The 14,723-nt window shown below is 41.2% G+C and overlaps 1 protein-coding gene across 4 annotated transcripts; it reads left to right on the top strand.

Moving 5' to 3' along the window:
• Positions 1-700: 700 nt before the first annotated feature.
• Positions 701-10,752, top strand: tbx1 (T-box transcription factor 1). Of its 4 annotated transcripts, none has more exons than XM_034693017.1 (8): positions 701-1,309; positions 2,526-2,865; positions 5,169-5,270; positions 5,758-5,929; positions 6,842-6,997; positions 8,143-8,210; positions 8,821-8,921; positions 9,749-10,752. In XM_034693017.1, the coding sequence occupies exons 1-8, from the start codon at positions 1,126-1,128 to the stop codon at positions 10,129-10,131; spliced, it is 1,506 nt and encodes a 501-aa protein (XP_034548908.1). In that variant the 5' UTR covers positions 701-1,125; the 3' UTR covers positions 10,132-10,752. The 4 variants fall into 4 exon arrangements, with proteins under 4 accessions (XP_034548908.1, XP_034548907.1, XP_034548909.1 ...); XM_034693016.1 differs by having other exon boundaries at positions 709-1,309; positions 2,475-2,865; positions 9,752-10,752; XM_034693018.1 differs by having other exon boundaries at positions 710-1,309; positions 9,752-10,752.
• Positions 10,753-14,723: the final 3,971 nt, after the last annotated feature.

The raw sequence follows: 14,723 nt of genomic DNA, 5'->3' as shown, positions 1-14,723 counted from the left end.
GAGGCGCGAGGCGGAGAGGTCAAGTCCAGCTTGGGCCTAAAGTGCCACATGTGTTTATCCTCCCTGTTTACTCATTGTACGCACTGCTGCATTCATTCAGATATTACGCGTAAAGTTAAGCAGTAGATTGTACTGCTGTTGGAAAAGCGTACTCGGTAGACAGACAAATATCATTCCCTGAATGGATGATTGGGTGATGTGAATTAAAATAAAACTCAAAATCTGGAGTGTTACCTGAAGGTTCAGTTGATCATTTGCTCAAACAAGTGGGATATCTACATTTTATCATTTGATTGCATTCCTGATTTTCTCGCATCCACATTTAGCCTACCTCCCTGGCCAAAGTATAAAACTTGAACCATGAAACCCTCAATACGTTTGAAAATCGAGGGCACATATGGAATTCTATGATTTTTCAGTGTTTCCAATTTTGTTCCATATAGTTTTCGCACACTCTAAACAACATCTTCAAAGTAGACTTTTGCGCAAAGAAATGTTACGCTGCAGCCCCTTACGTTCCAGGAGCAGCTCTATCTGGGCTCAAACGGTTAAAATATGCAAAGGCATATATAAGTCCGTGTTTTACTGGTAAAGAGGCACACTTTGACTCCGGACATCGCAGTGACGTTGGCAATTGAATTGAAATGACTGACACAGTCTTATTGAAATAAAACATCCAGTGCAGAGCGCACACCGTTTTTTTCCTGGTGGTGCAGGGGAGGCGTGGATCTTGCTCACTTTTGACATTCTCGTTGCTGTAGTAGCTTCTCCTCAAGGCAGGACTCAGATGACACCACCCCGCAACCGACCGGGGGAGAAACAAGGGAAGCGCTCTCTCTCTTTTCTCTGTGGATGAACTATGTTTTGACACCAGGACGTGTTTAGAAGTTCATCAGATGATTCCGGGCACCGGAGAGCTTTTCGTGTCTTCACAATAGCAGCAGGAATACTTTAGAAAAGTTCATCACAGACTCTCGCACACACGGAGCTCCGGGGGCGGAATGTGAAAACCCCATTTTGGCGCATGTTCTTCTCCATTGTGAGCAGCCTTCTCCTGCTTTCTGTGCGGTTGGAAAGCGGGGGAGGAGGAGGAGGGACGGCTTTTCCCGACTCGATCCCTTGCCTATGGACGACGGCGGTCCCCTCTCTCCAAAGGCAAATGCTTTCAGTATTGCCTCTCTGATTTCGGCTGCAGAACAAGCAGGAAACGCAGCGTTTGACAAACAGAGCACCGGCCTGGACAAGCCAGACCTGCACAACCACAGTTCCTTTAAAATGCACTACAGCACTGTCACCCGGGAAATGGAAGGTAAATCTGTTTTTTGATGCCCACAGAGCTGCTTAGGCATGTGTACATCTCACCCAAAATTACATTGCGTCTACTCGGTTAATCGACATTTCCAAAACGCACACTTATAATCACTGTACAAAACTATGACTATCCGTCCGATGTTTTGAAAGCACTTCTGAAACCATTGTTAAACAACTTAGGAAAATAAAATAACGTAAATTCAGCCCTGACCATAAATATCAGGCACGAAGAAGTCTGCACACAAAGCAGTCAGAATGCAGAAAAAGTTTCCCATTCCAAAAGCGCAGTACAGAGAGTCAGCTTTAATTCGTACAGGGTCACATAGATTGAACGTGAAGCCAGAAGGAGGAGGGTTTACACGGGTACCCTGTGCGTAATGGTAAAAACAGACCATAATGCGCGTTTCCAGCTCAGAGGGAGGTGTATATCCATTCCAGGGATCTATTTATCCAGTAACGCGAAAGCAACAGTCACCTGCTGTCTGTTTGTTTGTTCATGCAAATCAATGTGTTTACCTTGTAAACCGTTTACACTCCGATCGGACGACCAGATCCTCTATTGTTTGCTAACGGGGTGATGTGGGCGATACCCTTATCCCAAAGTTAAATGGGTGCCGGAAAGCCCATTAAAAGGGGCGCACTTCTCTGTCAATCAGTCTCGTCCCAAGGCGAGGAAAGGGCACATTACCTGCAGTTCCTTATCTAAATAGAAATAAGAACCGGTTTTATCGCAAAGGGGAGGCCCTCTGCGTCAGATAAGAGACGAGGCAGGGTTGCAGTGTAACACACTGCAGCAGCGCACAACACAGGCCGCTCAGAGCGCAATCGATCCACAGCAAAAACGCTTACATGCGCACTGGAAGCCCAGTTCTGAGAGTAGCACAGATATTCTCCGCGGGCACTGCAGTGTTTGGAAACATTTGGGCACTTTTCGGACGCTTTCTTCTTTACACTCGGTAGACTGTAGTATGCTGGCGGCGGATGCAACCTCAGGGATTAATGAGCAGACGAGACGGAAACTTTTAAATCGAAAGGGTTGCTCTCGCGCGTGACAACTTCATTTGGAAATCGCTGATTCCTACTTCTGATTTTACCATCTGTGTTTTAACCAACTCTCAGTTCGAGGCATATTTAGTAAATCCAGTTTTCTGGGATGATTTCAGCCATATCCAGTCCGTGGCTGACGCAGCTGTCCCATTTTTGCGATGTTGCAGCCTTCACTACGAGCAGCCTGAGCAGCCTCAACACGCCGGGGGGCTACCACCTCTCTCCGTCCCCCGGGGACCCCTACAGCCAACATGAGTCCCACTTCGAGCCCTGCCCGGCCGCCCAGCACAACTACAACTACCCGGGGTCTAACCCTGGCCAGGCCCCGCCGAGCGACAACGGGACTCCCAACTGCTCGTCCTCGTCCTCCAACTCCACACCGAACAGCAAAAGTATCGTGAAGAAGAACCCCAAAGTGGCCAACATAAACGTCCAGCTGGAGATGAAAGCTTTATGGGATGAGTTTAATCAGCTGGGGACGGAGATGATCGTTACGAAGGCTGGCAGGTGAGCACAGTCTTCCCAGGCCATGGGCTGAAAGTTGCTCCTGTACCTTCTGTACACACATAGACCAGACAAATAACACAGAACACAGCTTTCTTTAAAGGAACGCACAGCATAATTCGATAGAGGAAGACCCATGGCACCCAAAATGTCTGGATACATTTGAATATTTTCTTTGTATTTCTTAACAGGGCGATGAGATATACAGAATACGGATTATGTTTTTGATCGTTTGTTTTGACGGTGATATTAGTGCAAATGCTAAAAACACCCCAAAAGGCATAATTTCTTTTTGTTTTCAATAAGAAATACAATAAATAATTTCATGCAATTTTAGTTCACAATGACCAACTTTTTTTTCAATCTTTTTTTAAAATCTTGAATAATATTTTATTGTATTATTTATTCATTTTAAATAGCATGTCTATGGGTCTAAACTAGCAAAACTATCGCACATTATATTAACAGTCATGCCTCTTCTTGCACATTTAGCCCTTTAATTTATGTTTAGCATCCAAACTGATTTAAATTGATCAACATTAAAATTATTTTTGCATCCGGCTCTTGGCTGCAGAAAATACATTTGCGAACCACAGGTGAGCAGGCCAGCTGACCAGCACATGATTTTAGAGGCAAGGTCAAACGCATCAACAGTAAAATGTGATGTGTGTGAGTGTGTGTGTGTGCCCGTAAACACCATGTTTTGCAGATCCTGCTGCGTTTTACAGGTCCAATAAGTACAACTGTGGCCCTCGGCTCGTTTCCTTCTCCGTCTGTCCCACTTTTACGCACCGCAGTTACGCAGAACATTACGACCAATTTTCTGTGGGAGTCTTCATTTGATTTAATGAAGATGAGCTCCGACACGAGCCGATTACACTCATGCAGCTTTGTTTTTCTTCAGGCCTCAACACGTGTTTACCTTTTTCTTATTCCCTCATTATAGGAGTGTCTGTCTGCCTCCCTCTTTTCCTCTCTCTAAAAATCCTTTGTGCTTATATAAGCTGCATGCATACACCCAAATCTGGTTTTGATTTGCTCGATAATAATAATAATAATAATATGGTCACTTCCAGATCCAGAAGCCGGACTTTCCCTTTTTTATTTCCAGATTTTAGGGGATAAGAGGTTCACTTTTATTGTAAATTTTATATTTTGTTTTTTCCTATCATCGGTCAGGACGAAATCCCTGCAAGCGCTGACCTCTGACCTTTGAGAAGAGCCAATAAAATGCCACACTTATATTCTTCACACTAATATTTGCAACTTGTAAAATACGGCACGCTTTTACGGCTCCCCGAATGCCGTCCTGTGTTTTTCAGCATTGCAGTAATACAAAGAGGCATGAGATAATTGATTTAATCCCGAAAGTGAGGGTTGAGTTTCCCCGCTCTGCAGTCTGACAGGAGAAAGGAGATCTGCAGCAGAGCACTTTAAAAGCTCCTTCAGCCTCACCTAGCCACAACACTGACGTTAATTGAGCGTTGATTTTAGGCTCCCTTTCACTGACTCGGCGGATTACTCAGCTTTCAGCTGATGTTCTTGTGGATATGGATCTGCCACGAGTAGTGACTAGTAAGAAATGGAGGGAGAAAAGTAAAAGTTTGTGTTAGGGCGCTGACCGAACTGACGCACGTATAATAGCAAAACATAAAAGGAAACTTCCTACGCCAAACAATCTGAAAATATATTGATGATAAATTGATACAAATCCAGAATATATCCACATACAGTAAATTATTTACTTACTTTAAGTTTTATTTGTTTAATGTTATTTTCACTAAAAGGTCCTGAGAAAAACCAAATCCTCTAAAGATTAGTATCTCCTCGCCGACCCAGACAAAGCAAATCTATGAGTGAGTACTTTTACAAAAGGCTATACCGTAAATGTGTGTGTTAGTGTGTGTCGGCCTCTATGTGTCTGGAACTCCTCAATAAAGCAGAAACGTACTAAATGCCAGAAATTACAAAAGCGGAGCAAAAAGACAACAAACCTAAAGCTCCATTCAGGTCGAGGGAGTTGTATCTGGTTACGCAGGGACTGAATCACATAATTTCCAACAGCTTCAGGCTTCTGTCTCATTGTAGCCTCTAGCTCGGGTCGAGTAGAGCTCTTTAGGCCATGCCGTGCTACGCTCCTGTTTCTCTTACTCATGCAAATATAACACTTCGTCATCACCCCCCAGGCACTGGAATGATTCAGTCTAAATTGTGTCACAAATAAAGTAAAAGTGTACAGTACAAACAGCAAAGGCATCAATTCAGAGCTCGGATATAACAGTCTCCTGTTATTCTTTCTTTTTCAGGAGAATGTTTCCAACGTTCCAAGTGAAAATATTTGGGATGGATCCCATGTCAGACTACATGCTCCTGATGGACTTCCAGCCTGTAGACGACAAACGTTACAGGTACCCTTTTTGGATGTATTTAGAAAACAAAAACACACACCTAAACAAAAACACATCTGTGATCTGCCCCTACAGGAATGTGAAAAAGTTGAAGCAGTTAGAGGGCTTTCACTGAGCTGTACGAGAGATATTTTGCAGAAATAAATTCATGAGCAAAATAAATAAAAAGTACAGTGTAAATAAATATGAAACATAAATGAATTCGTAATTCCATATTAAGCTTTTTGTGGTTTTATTTTCAAACATATTTCTAAATGATCATCGAGTAATCCGTCACGACCGAATTGTGTTAGTAACTATTTGTTGATCCATGTGATGCAATACTATTATTTATTCCCCCCCTTCCTGATGAGCCTTATTTTGTGTCTCCATTCATGCGTGGACTTGTATGGGAATTCTGTACGCGTTGGTATGCGGGTTTTATCAAAGTGAATACTGTCGGACAGCCTTCACATTGTGTCTAACTACCCTTTTTCGCCTTTTGCAGGTATGCCTTCCACAGTTCCTCGTGGCTGGTTGCCGGTAAGGCGGACCCGGCCACACCGGGCAGGGTGCACTACCACCCGGACTCTCCGGCCAAAGGCGCGCAGTGGATGAAGCAGATCGTCTCTTTCGATAAACTCAAACTCACCAACAACCTGCTGGATGACAACGGCCATGTGAGTGCACGACCGAAAATGAACGGATGAAAAATACCAACGAATAAATTAATCAAAAGATCATGGCTCAAAATATGTGTACAATATTAAACCGCTTGGTTGCCCGTAATGAGTTGCATTATTTGGTACACCGTTTTTAAAAATGCATATCCACTTAAGGTCCAAAAATTCTGGTGACTCTAAATCTGAATTTATCTTTTACACACATTGAATCCCCGCAGAAAGATTATAACATCACGCAGAGGTTTGGCATCGTAATTCTTCCAGAAATAAACTGATCGAAGGGATATTTTAATAAATAGACTGATGATTCTAAAAGCTTACGTTCAGACCACAAAAATTGCAATGCACAGCGAGCTTCACTCCAAAAAATGTCTGCGGGGAGGTGGAATATTTCCCCACTGGAAATTATGACAGCCAATTATTTGATCTCCCTCTCAGCCTGTGTGTTTCTGTGTCACTGCACTGGTTGTGTAATCGGAAAGAAAAGCAGTGATGATAGAATATTTGAGCATCTAATGAAATATTCTCACGACTGCCGGATGTTAATGAGGATATCAGGAGCGAAGATAAGATAACGAGCCATTTATTTTTCTCATTTTTCAAAAAAGTTTAAAATATTCTCATGGGGACTTTAAATAATTAGATAAATGTTACAGCTAAAAAAATAGAAGCGTCAGGTCATTTCTGCATTGTATGTAGTTGATCCAAACTGCCAATATCCTCTAAAAGTCGTGTGCATCCGACCTTGCATGGTTTATACAGTATTAAAAACAACGTTTTTTACGCACCAGTACTTATTTTTATTTTACACTTAATTCGAATCGAATCTCTCATTTTCTCACTTCTGCGCAGTGTAACATTTTAATATCTGATTGCTAAAGTCTCCCCTGTTTTTTTTTTTGTTTACAGATCATTCTGAACTCTATGCACCGCTACCAGCCCAGGTTTCACGTGGTCTATGTGGACCCCCGCAAAGACAGTGAGAAATACGCAGAGGAGAATTACAAAACCTTTGTTTTTGAGGAAACCCGTTTCACAGCAGTCACAGCATACCAGAACCACCGGGTAAGACGCTTTCATTATAGTGTTTCAGAATAACATTTGGGCATTAGACCCGATTATAGAGCTCTCCACGCTGCTTATTTAGAGTTATGGGTGCAGTGAGAGGAAATCATGAGAAAATGATATCACGAGGTCCTCTATGTACAGTGTTTCATTAAACTCAGTATAAATGGATAAATATAGACTTGAAAATGTATTATCTTGTAGCTGATAATTGCATTGCGTTAAAGCATTATAGAATTACTTGAGCTTTTCCTTTGAGCGCTTTTTGTGCGTAAATGTTGTCTCCGCTCTTTACGCATGTGTGCTCCCTTCTCTTCTTCGTCTCTGCTCTGTTTTCCATCATCCCCTGCGTCTGTTTAGATTTCACATCAGGGCACACATCCGTTGTTCATAACGAGTGAGACATCAGAAACAATTCTGTTCCTATCTGCAAAGTAACATGAAGTGAGGCTGTGCGTAATTGTGATAGTAATATTCCCGTGAGAGATCCGGCTTCAAGATTATATAACTGTTCCATTATCAGTTAAATGTCCCAGATTTACCAACGTTTAAACTGTTTTCCCACTTGATGCTGGGCTAGCTGCATTTAATTTACAGTGCTGGAAAATTAATCACATTTTACGTTGTAAATCATTTAGAGAAAGTAACAATACAAATAAGCACCGGATTGAAGAAAGAGTAAGATAATAATGATGTCAGGGCACTTATTCAACTTTTGATTCTGAATAATTAATAAGTGAGACTGATCCAATCTACAGATGTTGGCCTACATACAGTGTGAAGATGTAAACCTTCCAAAAGAGATCAGATGTACATTTCAGAATAAAAGCTCTGCATTTTCTATCAGTTACATTAATTCATCCGTGTTAAAAGTTACAACAATGCTTGATTATTCTATTCACAACAATGCTTGATTATTCTATTCATAACATTTAATTAAAGACAGCTTTGTGTTGCAATGTGTTCTCTTTCCTTGTAAGTCAGAGCAGATGGTCCAAATTAAACTTTTAGTCCTTATGTAGACAATCACTGATGCCATTTTTAATAGATTATGAATGTAATAGCTAATGTAAATATGAAATATATTGTGTATGACTGTTTCGTGCAGCACTGATAATTTGTTTGTGTCACTCTCTGTATTTCAGATCACACAGCTGAAGATAGCCAGCAACCCCTTCGCAAAGGGCTTCAGGGACTGTGACCCAGAGGACTGGTGAGCGATGACTTTTTAAACAACAGTCTTATTGGCAGGTTTCCACATGGTCTAAAAATGTTAAGAAGAATTTGCAAAATAGTTTAGTTGTATGTTTTATCACACACAGGTGCTAGATGGGTGGGGTTTGCACATGAAAAAGACAACAATGAGTGGCATGAAGTTTAGAAATCACTGGATATTGTTTGAAAGTCAATCGACTGTGCATTTCTGTCACTGACAAATTACCAAACACACTCGTTTGTGTCACAATGTAGTAAAAGCCACCCATCTGGTGAACTAAGGCAGTGTACAGCAAAGACTGAAGTCTCTAAATGCTGTTCATCCAACTCTGCCGAGCCCTTTTTCTTAAAAAGCATTAACCTCTGGGATTATGTAAAAGTTAATGAGAACTTTGGATTCTTTTATAGAACAGGACAATCTGAGTCATGTAATAGTCTGCTGCACATTTCATCCTTTGTAAATTGGGGCCTGTCATTGTGTAAATGCTCATTACATGCATCAGCGTAAACTCTTAAATGTGCATTCATCATTTTTATATATAATAAAGAAATTGTGCCCTTGACGTTCATTAAATGAGAATGTAACCGAATCCCTTCCCCTCTTCCAGGCCCAGGAATCACAGGCCAGGCTCTCTGCCAATAATGAGTGCCTTTGCCAGAACAAGAAACCCAATGTCATCTCCTCCGCAGCAGAACGGCTCAGAGAAAGGTCTGTGGCTTGCTCTTTGTTTCATTCCAAAACTCTAGCCTGCGATCAAACAGCAGACCTCATCACCTGAATGTTTGCAGCATTTTATTAAGGAGTTTTCTCTCAGCTGATGGGATATTTATTGTAAGTGTGTACCCATAACTTAACCTTAGTTGAGCAACTGTGGTATTAAGGCAAACCTGACTTTTAGTTTAGCATCAAAATACAGCCAGTCAATGTCATCCACTAACTGACGTTGTAGAGCGCATGTGCTATTATACATACGTAACTAAACAAATGAACACAATATAGTTAAACACTCAAAGTAATTTTTAGGATGATTTGGTTCACTATTTTAATTATGGGATTTAAAACGACTGAATAATTACAAAATCTGTAGTTTCATCCTGGATTTAAAAGCGTTACAAAGAATTTTCTTAAGTATTCAGAAGATCCTATTTTTATTCATTATTATGGATATTCATGTATTTTTGTGCATGCATGTTTTTACAATTACAGATAGATCATGTTTAATTTTGTGTGGGGCTCATTGAAAACTTTCAAGAGGTCTAAATACAACTTAAGTGGTGAAAACAATAAAGCAAATTCTGTTCACTCAGGGGTTAAAATAATTTTGAAAGACCATGTATTATTAATCAGTACACAGTGAAAACTGTTGTTGTCTTGTCCTCGTATTATTGGGAGTATTCAAAGCCAGAGCCTGTTGAAAAGTACTGCAGTTTAACTGTAGAAATAAAAAGGTTCACTGTTTTGGCATGCTGCTCCCAACCTGCTGATTCAAAGGGTGTTTGCTCATTCTGACTGTTTTCATATCCCTTTCTTCCCAGAAGACAGCAGGCGGGAGTACGAGCGAGACCCCAGTGGCACGCCCATACACGCCGACCCAGCTCACCAGCTGATGTCCCGGGTCCTCAGCCCCGCCTTGCCTGTCCCAGGAGGCCTCCACGCCGTCCCGTTAACCAGTGGCCGACCCAGCCCTCCTCACGACCTTCGTTCGGACCCCCACGCTCTAGCACAGGATACCCTGCACCACCATCCTTACAAGTACCCCACCACCTATGAACACTACCTGGGAGCAAAGACCCGGCCGTCGCCCTATCCTTTACCCAGTATCAGAGGACACACGTACCACCATCACATGAACCCCGCCACAGCTAACATGTACTCTGCCACCAGTGGCCCCTCTAACTATGACTACGGGCCCAGATAATGAAGGCTCTCCAGTAGGGCTAATGGCGCACAGCACTCTGGGAAATGGAAAAAGGCAGGGAAGGCAACACAGTCCTGCCTATACAGATGGCTTATGCAATCTGCGGGATGCGTGCAGCAGGCTGAGACTCCTTTTTGCTGGATAAACCCTGCCGTATTTATTTAAAGGAAATCTCTGCGTTAAGCGAGGCCACCTGCTCCGAGGTCTGTTTGACCTTTGAACCCAAATGGCAAAAGTTCCACACCAGGAATTCCTTTACCTGAGCGGTGCAGACATTGAGCCAGCAAACAGAAGAGAAAATGAGGGACGGACTTAACTTTTGTTCACAGACTGGAATTGAATTATTTTTTTGTGTTGAATGCACTTTTTGATTTGCCTTGTTTTTAATGCTTTCAAAAAAGCCATATGTTATATAGTCCATCAACCTTCTAGGTAGACGAGATGTTTGCATGTTGAGCTCATCAGAGAGGGTGTCGAAACACATCGAAATGTTTTTGTTTGAGGAAAAATAAATACTAGATTTGATTTTGAAACTTCATGAACATCATGAGCCGCTCTAAGAAGCTTGTACCATGGCACTGACTTGCAGCAATTCAAAGTAAATAAATGAAGCAGACTGACTGTTCTGTATCTGTAAAATAAACAATAAATTCTTGTAATTCATAAAAAAAAAAAAAAACATCCATGAGCGGGTCTTCCATTCAAAGCTGTCTGTGCTGTTGCAGTGCCAGAGGGGGAGAGCTAAAAAAAGCTTACCTCACTGATAGCATTGTTCAGGGTTCTCCGGCCGGATTTGCCCTGCTGAATCAGGTTGAGGTGTCTGCTGCTCCTGCAGTCACCGGTGGTCTGGACTTAAAAATCTGAAGAAACAGACAGCACTGAAGTTCAAATGTTGAAATCTGGACCAGGTACTACGAAAAAAGCATACAGGCACAAATGCTCTCATCAGAAATACTTGCTACTGCTACACACACACACTTCACTCTTAAAGGTTTTGGAATAATGATGGTTGACAATACAGGCCTTTTTTTTATAGTCTTCAAATGATTAATAAATCAAATCTGGAGCAAAAGGTAATTTAATAAGTTTTATTGCAGCAACAATTTGTTAAAAGTATTTCATGTAAAACCCATGAGTTTAGACTAGTATTACAAGCAATTGACTTTAAGTAGGCATCCTAAAATGCCTGATATTTTACACATTAAGAGGCATTTCATATACCGTTTTATCAAACCATAATGCAAAAATTGTATGAAAACATAAATATTAATTTCATCATTTATAAATATCAATAAGAATCCACTTAATTTCATACCAACTGGAAAAACACAGCAATTACTTTTCCTCTTTATCCAAAAGGATATCATTGCTCATATTTAATGGGACAGTTGGATGATATTTTAAGGATGTCACGCACTCCTATCCGTGCAGCCATTTCCATCCCCTGTTTGAAGTCCTAGGAGGAATGCTTTGTTGTCAAGGTTAATCTCTTTTGACAAAAAAGGGGGAAAAACTCTGTTTTGAGATTTGTGCCTGTCACCTTACAAAGGGAAACGTACCCTAATGATTCATTTCAGTAATGCATGTTTTCTCCCTGAACCCCGCCGCCATAGAGCGGAGAGGAGGGGAAAAGGATGCCCGGGGGCGCATGACCTCTGACTGTTTAATGGCTTGTAAAGGTGTCAAAGGTTAGATAATGTTTCCACTCATTTAAACGACCGGCTAATTGGGTGTATCATTTTGTTTAGTTTGTATGCGCGGTGACTAAAGCACTGAAGCTGTTTACTTTGTAATGAAACTGTATTTGAAAGTCATTATGGACAATGACGCATCAACATTTAGCCTTTTTTACGCATGATGATTTAGCCTAATTAGAAGGAACAATTAGACTACTTTTTTTTGACAGGAAAGTACTCATTTCACGGGGCTCTGTTAAAGTAATTCACTTTACGTTAATTTATCTAAAGTTTGACCGGATTGTGTAGGTCTTCTTTCTCCTGGCAATTGCCTTATTCAAATCCTTATATTTAGGCTGTATCCTATAAAATCCGATTATAACATTTATTTTTTTACGTGGACGCATAATTTAGCCAAATAACGGAAAAATACACATTTAGTTCAGCAGCTTGATACTAGCACACTACCTGTTTTCGAGTTCCAGAGTCGTCTGCACAGGAAGCCGCCTGGTGTGGACCGACGCCGGCCTGCAGGTGCAAGAAGAAGTCCATGCCCGGGACTTGTGGGGGGTTGTCAAGAAATGCATGCAGGGGAAAGGGGTCGAAAGGTGACATTTGGACTAATTATAGGTTTCACACAACACATAAGAAACTATTATGAGACTTTCAATGCACGCCATAAACAGTAGGCTATTGAAGACAGTTTGACGTCAGGGACCGCAGTAAATAAAATGCACTCCGTTGTAAATAAGAAAATAAATATAAGAAAGAGGGCGCACGTTTGCCTCCTTACTGTATCTAAAAAATATTAGGGCCCATCATTTTCAAATACGCATGTCGAAAAGTCGCCTATTCAAGGTTGCATAGACCGTCGAAACCATGTGAAACACTGGCCAACTTGAAAAGTAAGAAAGCGTTAACTATAGTCTGAATGTTAATTATAGACAGCAACGTGAGATTACAAGAAAGCAGGGGCGGAGGAAGTATTGAGATCACTGACTTTAAAACGCATTGCTGCAATATTATGCATCCTGATGAAAATATATACAGTAAAAAGTTCCACTTCAGTTGTGTTTTTAGCATTTGTGAAAGAGTAATAAATAAATAAAAAAACTTGATTCAGGACTTAGAACTGTCAAGGTGAACGTCTATCAATGCATTCAATTTTAAAAATGCCTCTCCCCAATAAAACTGTGATTCACATGACTGAATTATTTTGACTCTAAATTTTAAAATGTTTCCAAACTGAAACTACGTGTATAACAATGACCAGCAATGAAAGATTTCTCAAACTGTAGGTTACAGTAGTGTAGTGCATCAGACTGAGAAGACTTAACATTGATACCCAAGGCTGCCCTCATTTTGCAGCACTGTTAGTGATGTGATACTGGAGATTATAACTCTTTTTTTTTTTGTTACTTGCAATTGTTGTAGGCTAATCTTTAACAATTTAAATTTTAAAATAGGAATAGATTACAATATAAGAAAAATGCTGAGATAGCAGATAACTTTAATCCTTGAAAAATTGGCAAATCAGGGAAAGTGCGCCTACTGGAGGAATTAAATAGCATTGCATCTCAACACTGACCAATGAAGTTAGTATGGTGCCTGTTTGGAAACCATCTTCCACATTACATTTGTACACGACCTAAATAGTTTCCAGCATGCTTTCAACCGACATGGGTCATTATCGATCACAACATTTAAATGTATGTTGCATTTTACAAAGAAGGAAAAGAGCAGCCATGTTAATCATAACTCATGTTACTGCACAACACATGATGTGCTCAGATGTCTCAGGCTCAGAGACACAGTGCCAAGGACTTGTCATTGAAGTATGAAAAAGTAGAGGATGGGTGATTATTGGGACCCGAGGCATCATTTGACACTCAGCTGCATCTGGAACATCTGTTCTGACAGGCCGATCAGGGTCTCGATTCGTTTCCTTCACCTCTGTGAACATTTGGGCAGCAGAGCCTCTGCTGCGTGCTGTATCTGGGGAAAGTTATTTAATAACAATCCAGGTAAACCAACTGGAGTCCTTCACCTAAACAGCAAAACACATGTTTCATATTTCCCCCCCTATGGTCTCTCAGCTAATACAAGGAGTGCCACGGTTCATGGTGTGCATGAGGTTGCTGATGGACATTTTATGTGGAACATCAAAACACATCATCAACGCTGAGGAAGAGTCTTCGTACATCTGTATTAATTTACGTTTGAAAAAAATAAATGAAACCAACTTCACCATTAGGCATCATATTGATTTTGGCTTATAAAGGTAGGATAGTATTCTTCAAATAATTCTCTCGCCATGTATCTTTTTCTAAATAATCAGTCAGTGCGGCCTCCTTAACTCAAAGGCTCAGCAAGTGTCAGCACAAAAAGAAATAAAGAAAGAAAAAGAAAACTAACGGATTATGTCCTATCTCTGAGCCAGACTGACCTCTGACCTCCCAGGCCAAGGAAGACACACGCTGGGGGATAAGTGAAGCACAGGCCCTATTGTGCAGACGGTCTCCCTGTCCATTTATTGACTTCCTAAATGATCCATTATGAAGTGATTTACGAGGTCCACAGCCTCTGCACCAGGCACTTCTAAAGGCCGGTGGGTTGCTGTCTGCTCCATTCAGCGCACATCTGCACCAACGGACCCCACATTTGATTTATCAGAGAACGGACGGAAGCTGGCCCACGCCACCTCTAGTGTTTGTTCAAAGCCAACAGCAGGGTTAGGAAGCTGTTATGAATGCAACATGTCAGCAGTGGGGTCAGGGACAAAAGGTATGGATGGAGCTCTGTGGGGAACAAGGAAAACATACCATTAGAGGCAGTCACCAAAAAAGGTAACAAAAAGGGTACTGCAAGTATTTTTATATTATGCCAAGTATATATATATTTTTTGTAACAGCGTAA

Source organism: Notolabrus celidotus, chromosome 9 (assembly GCF_009762535.1).
Source record: "Notolabrus celidotus isolate fNotCel1 chromosome 9, fNotCel1.pri, whole genome shotgun sequence".
Classification (NCBI taxonomy): Eukaryota; Metazoa; Chordata; class Actinopteri; order Labriformes; family Labridae; genus Notolabrus; species Notolabrus celidotus.
Note: the sequence above shows the minus strand (reverse complement) of the source record. Positions and strands in the feature narration are given on the sequence as shown.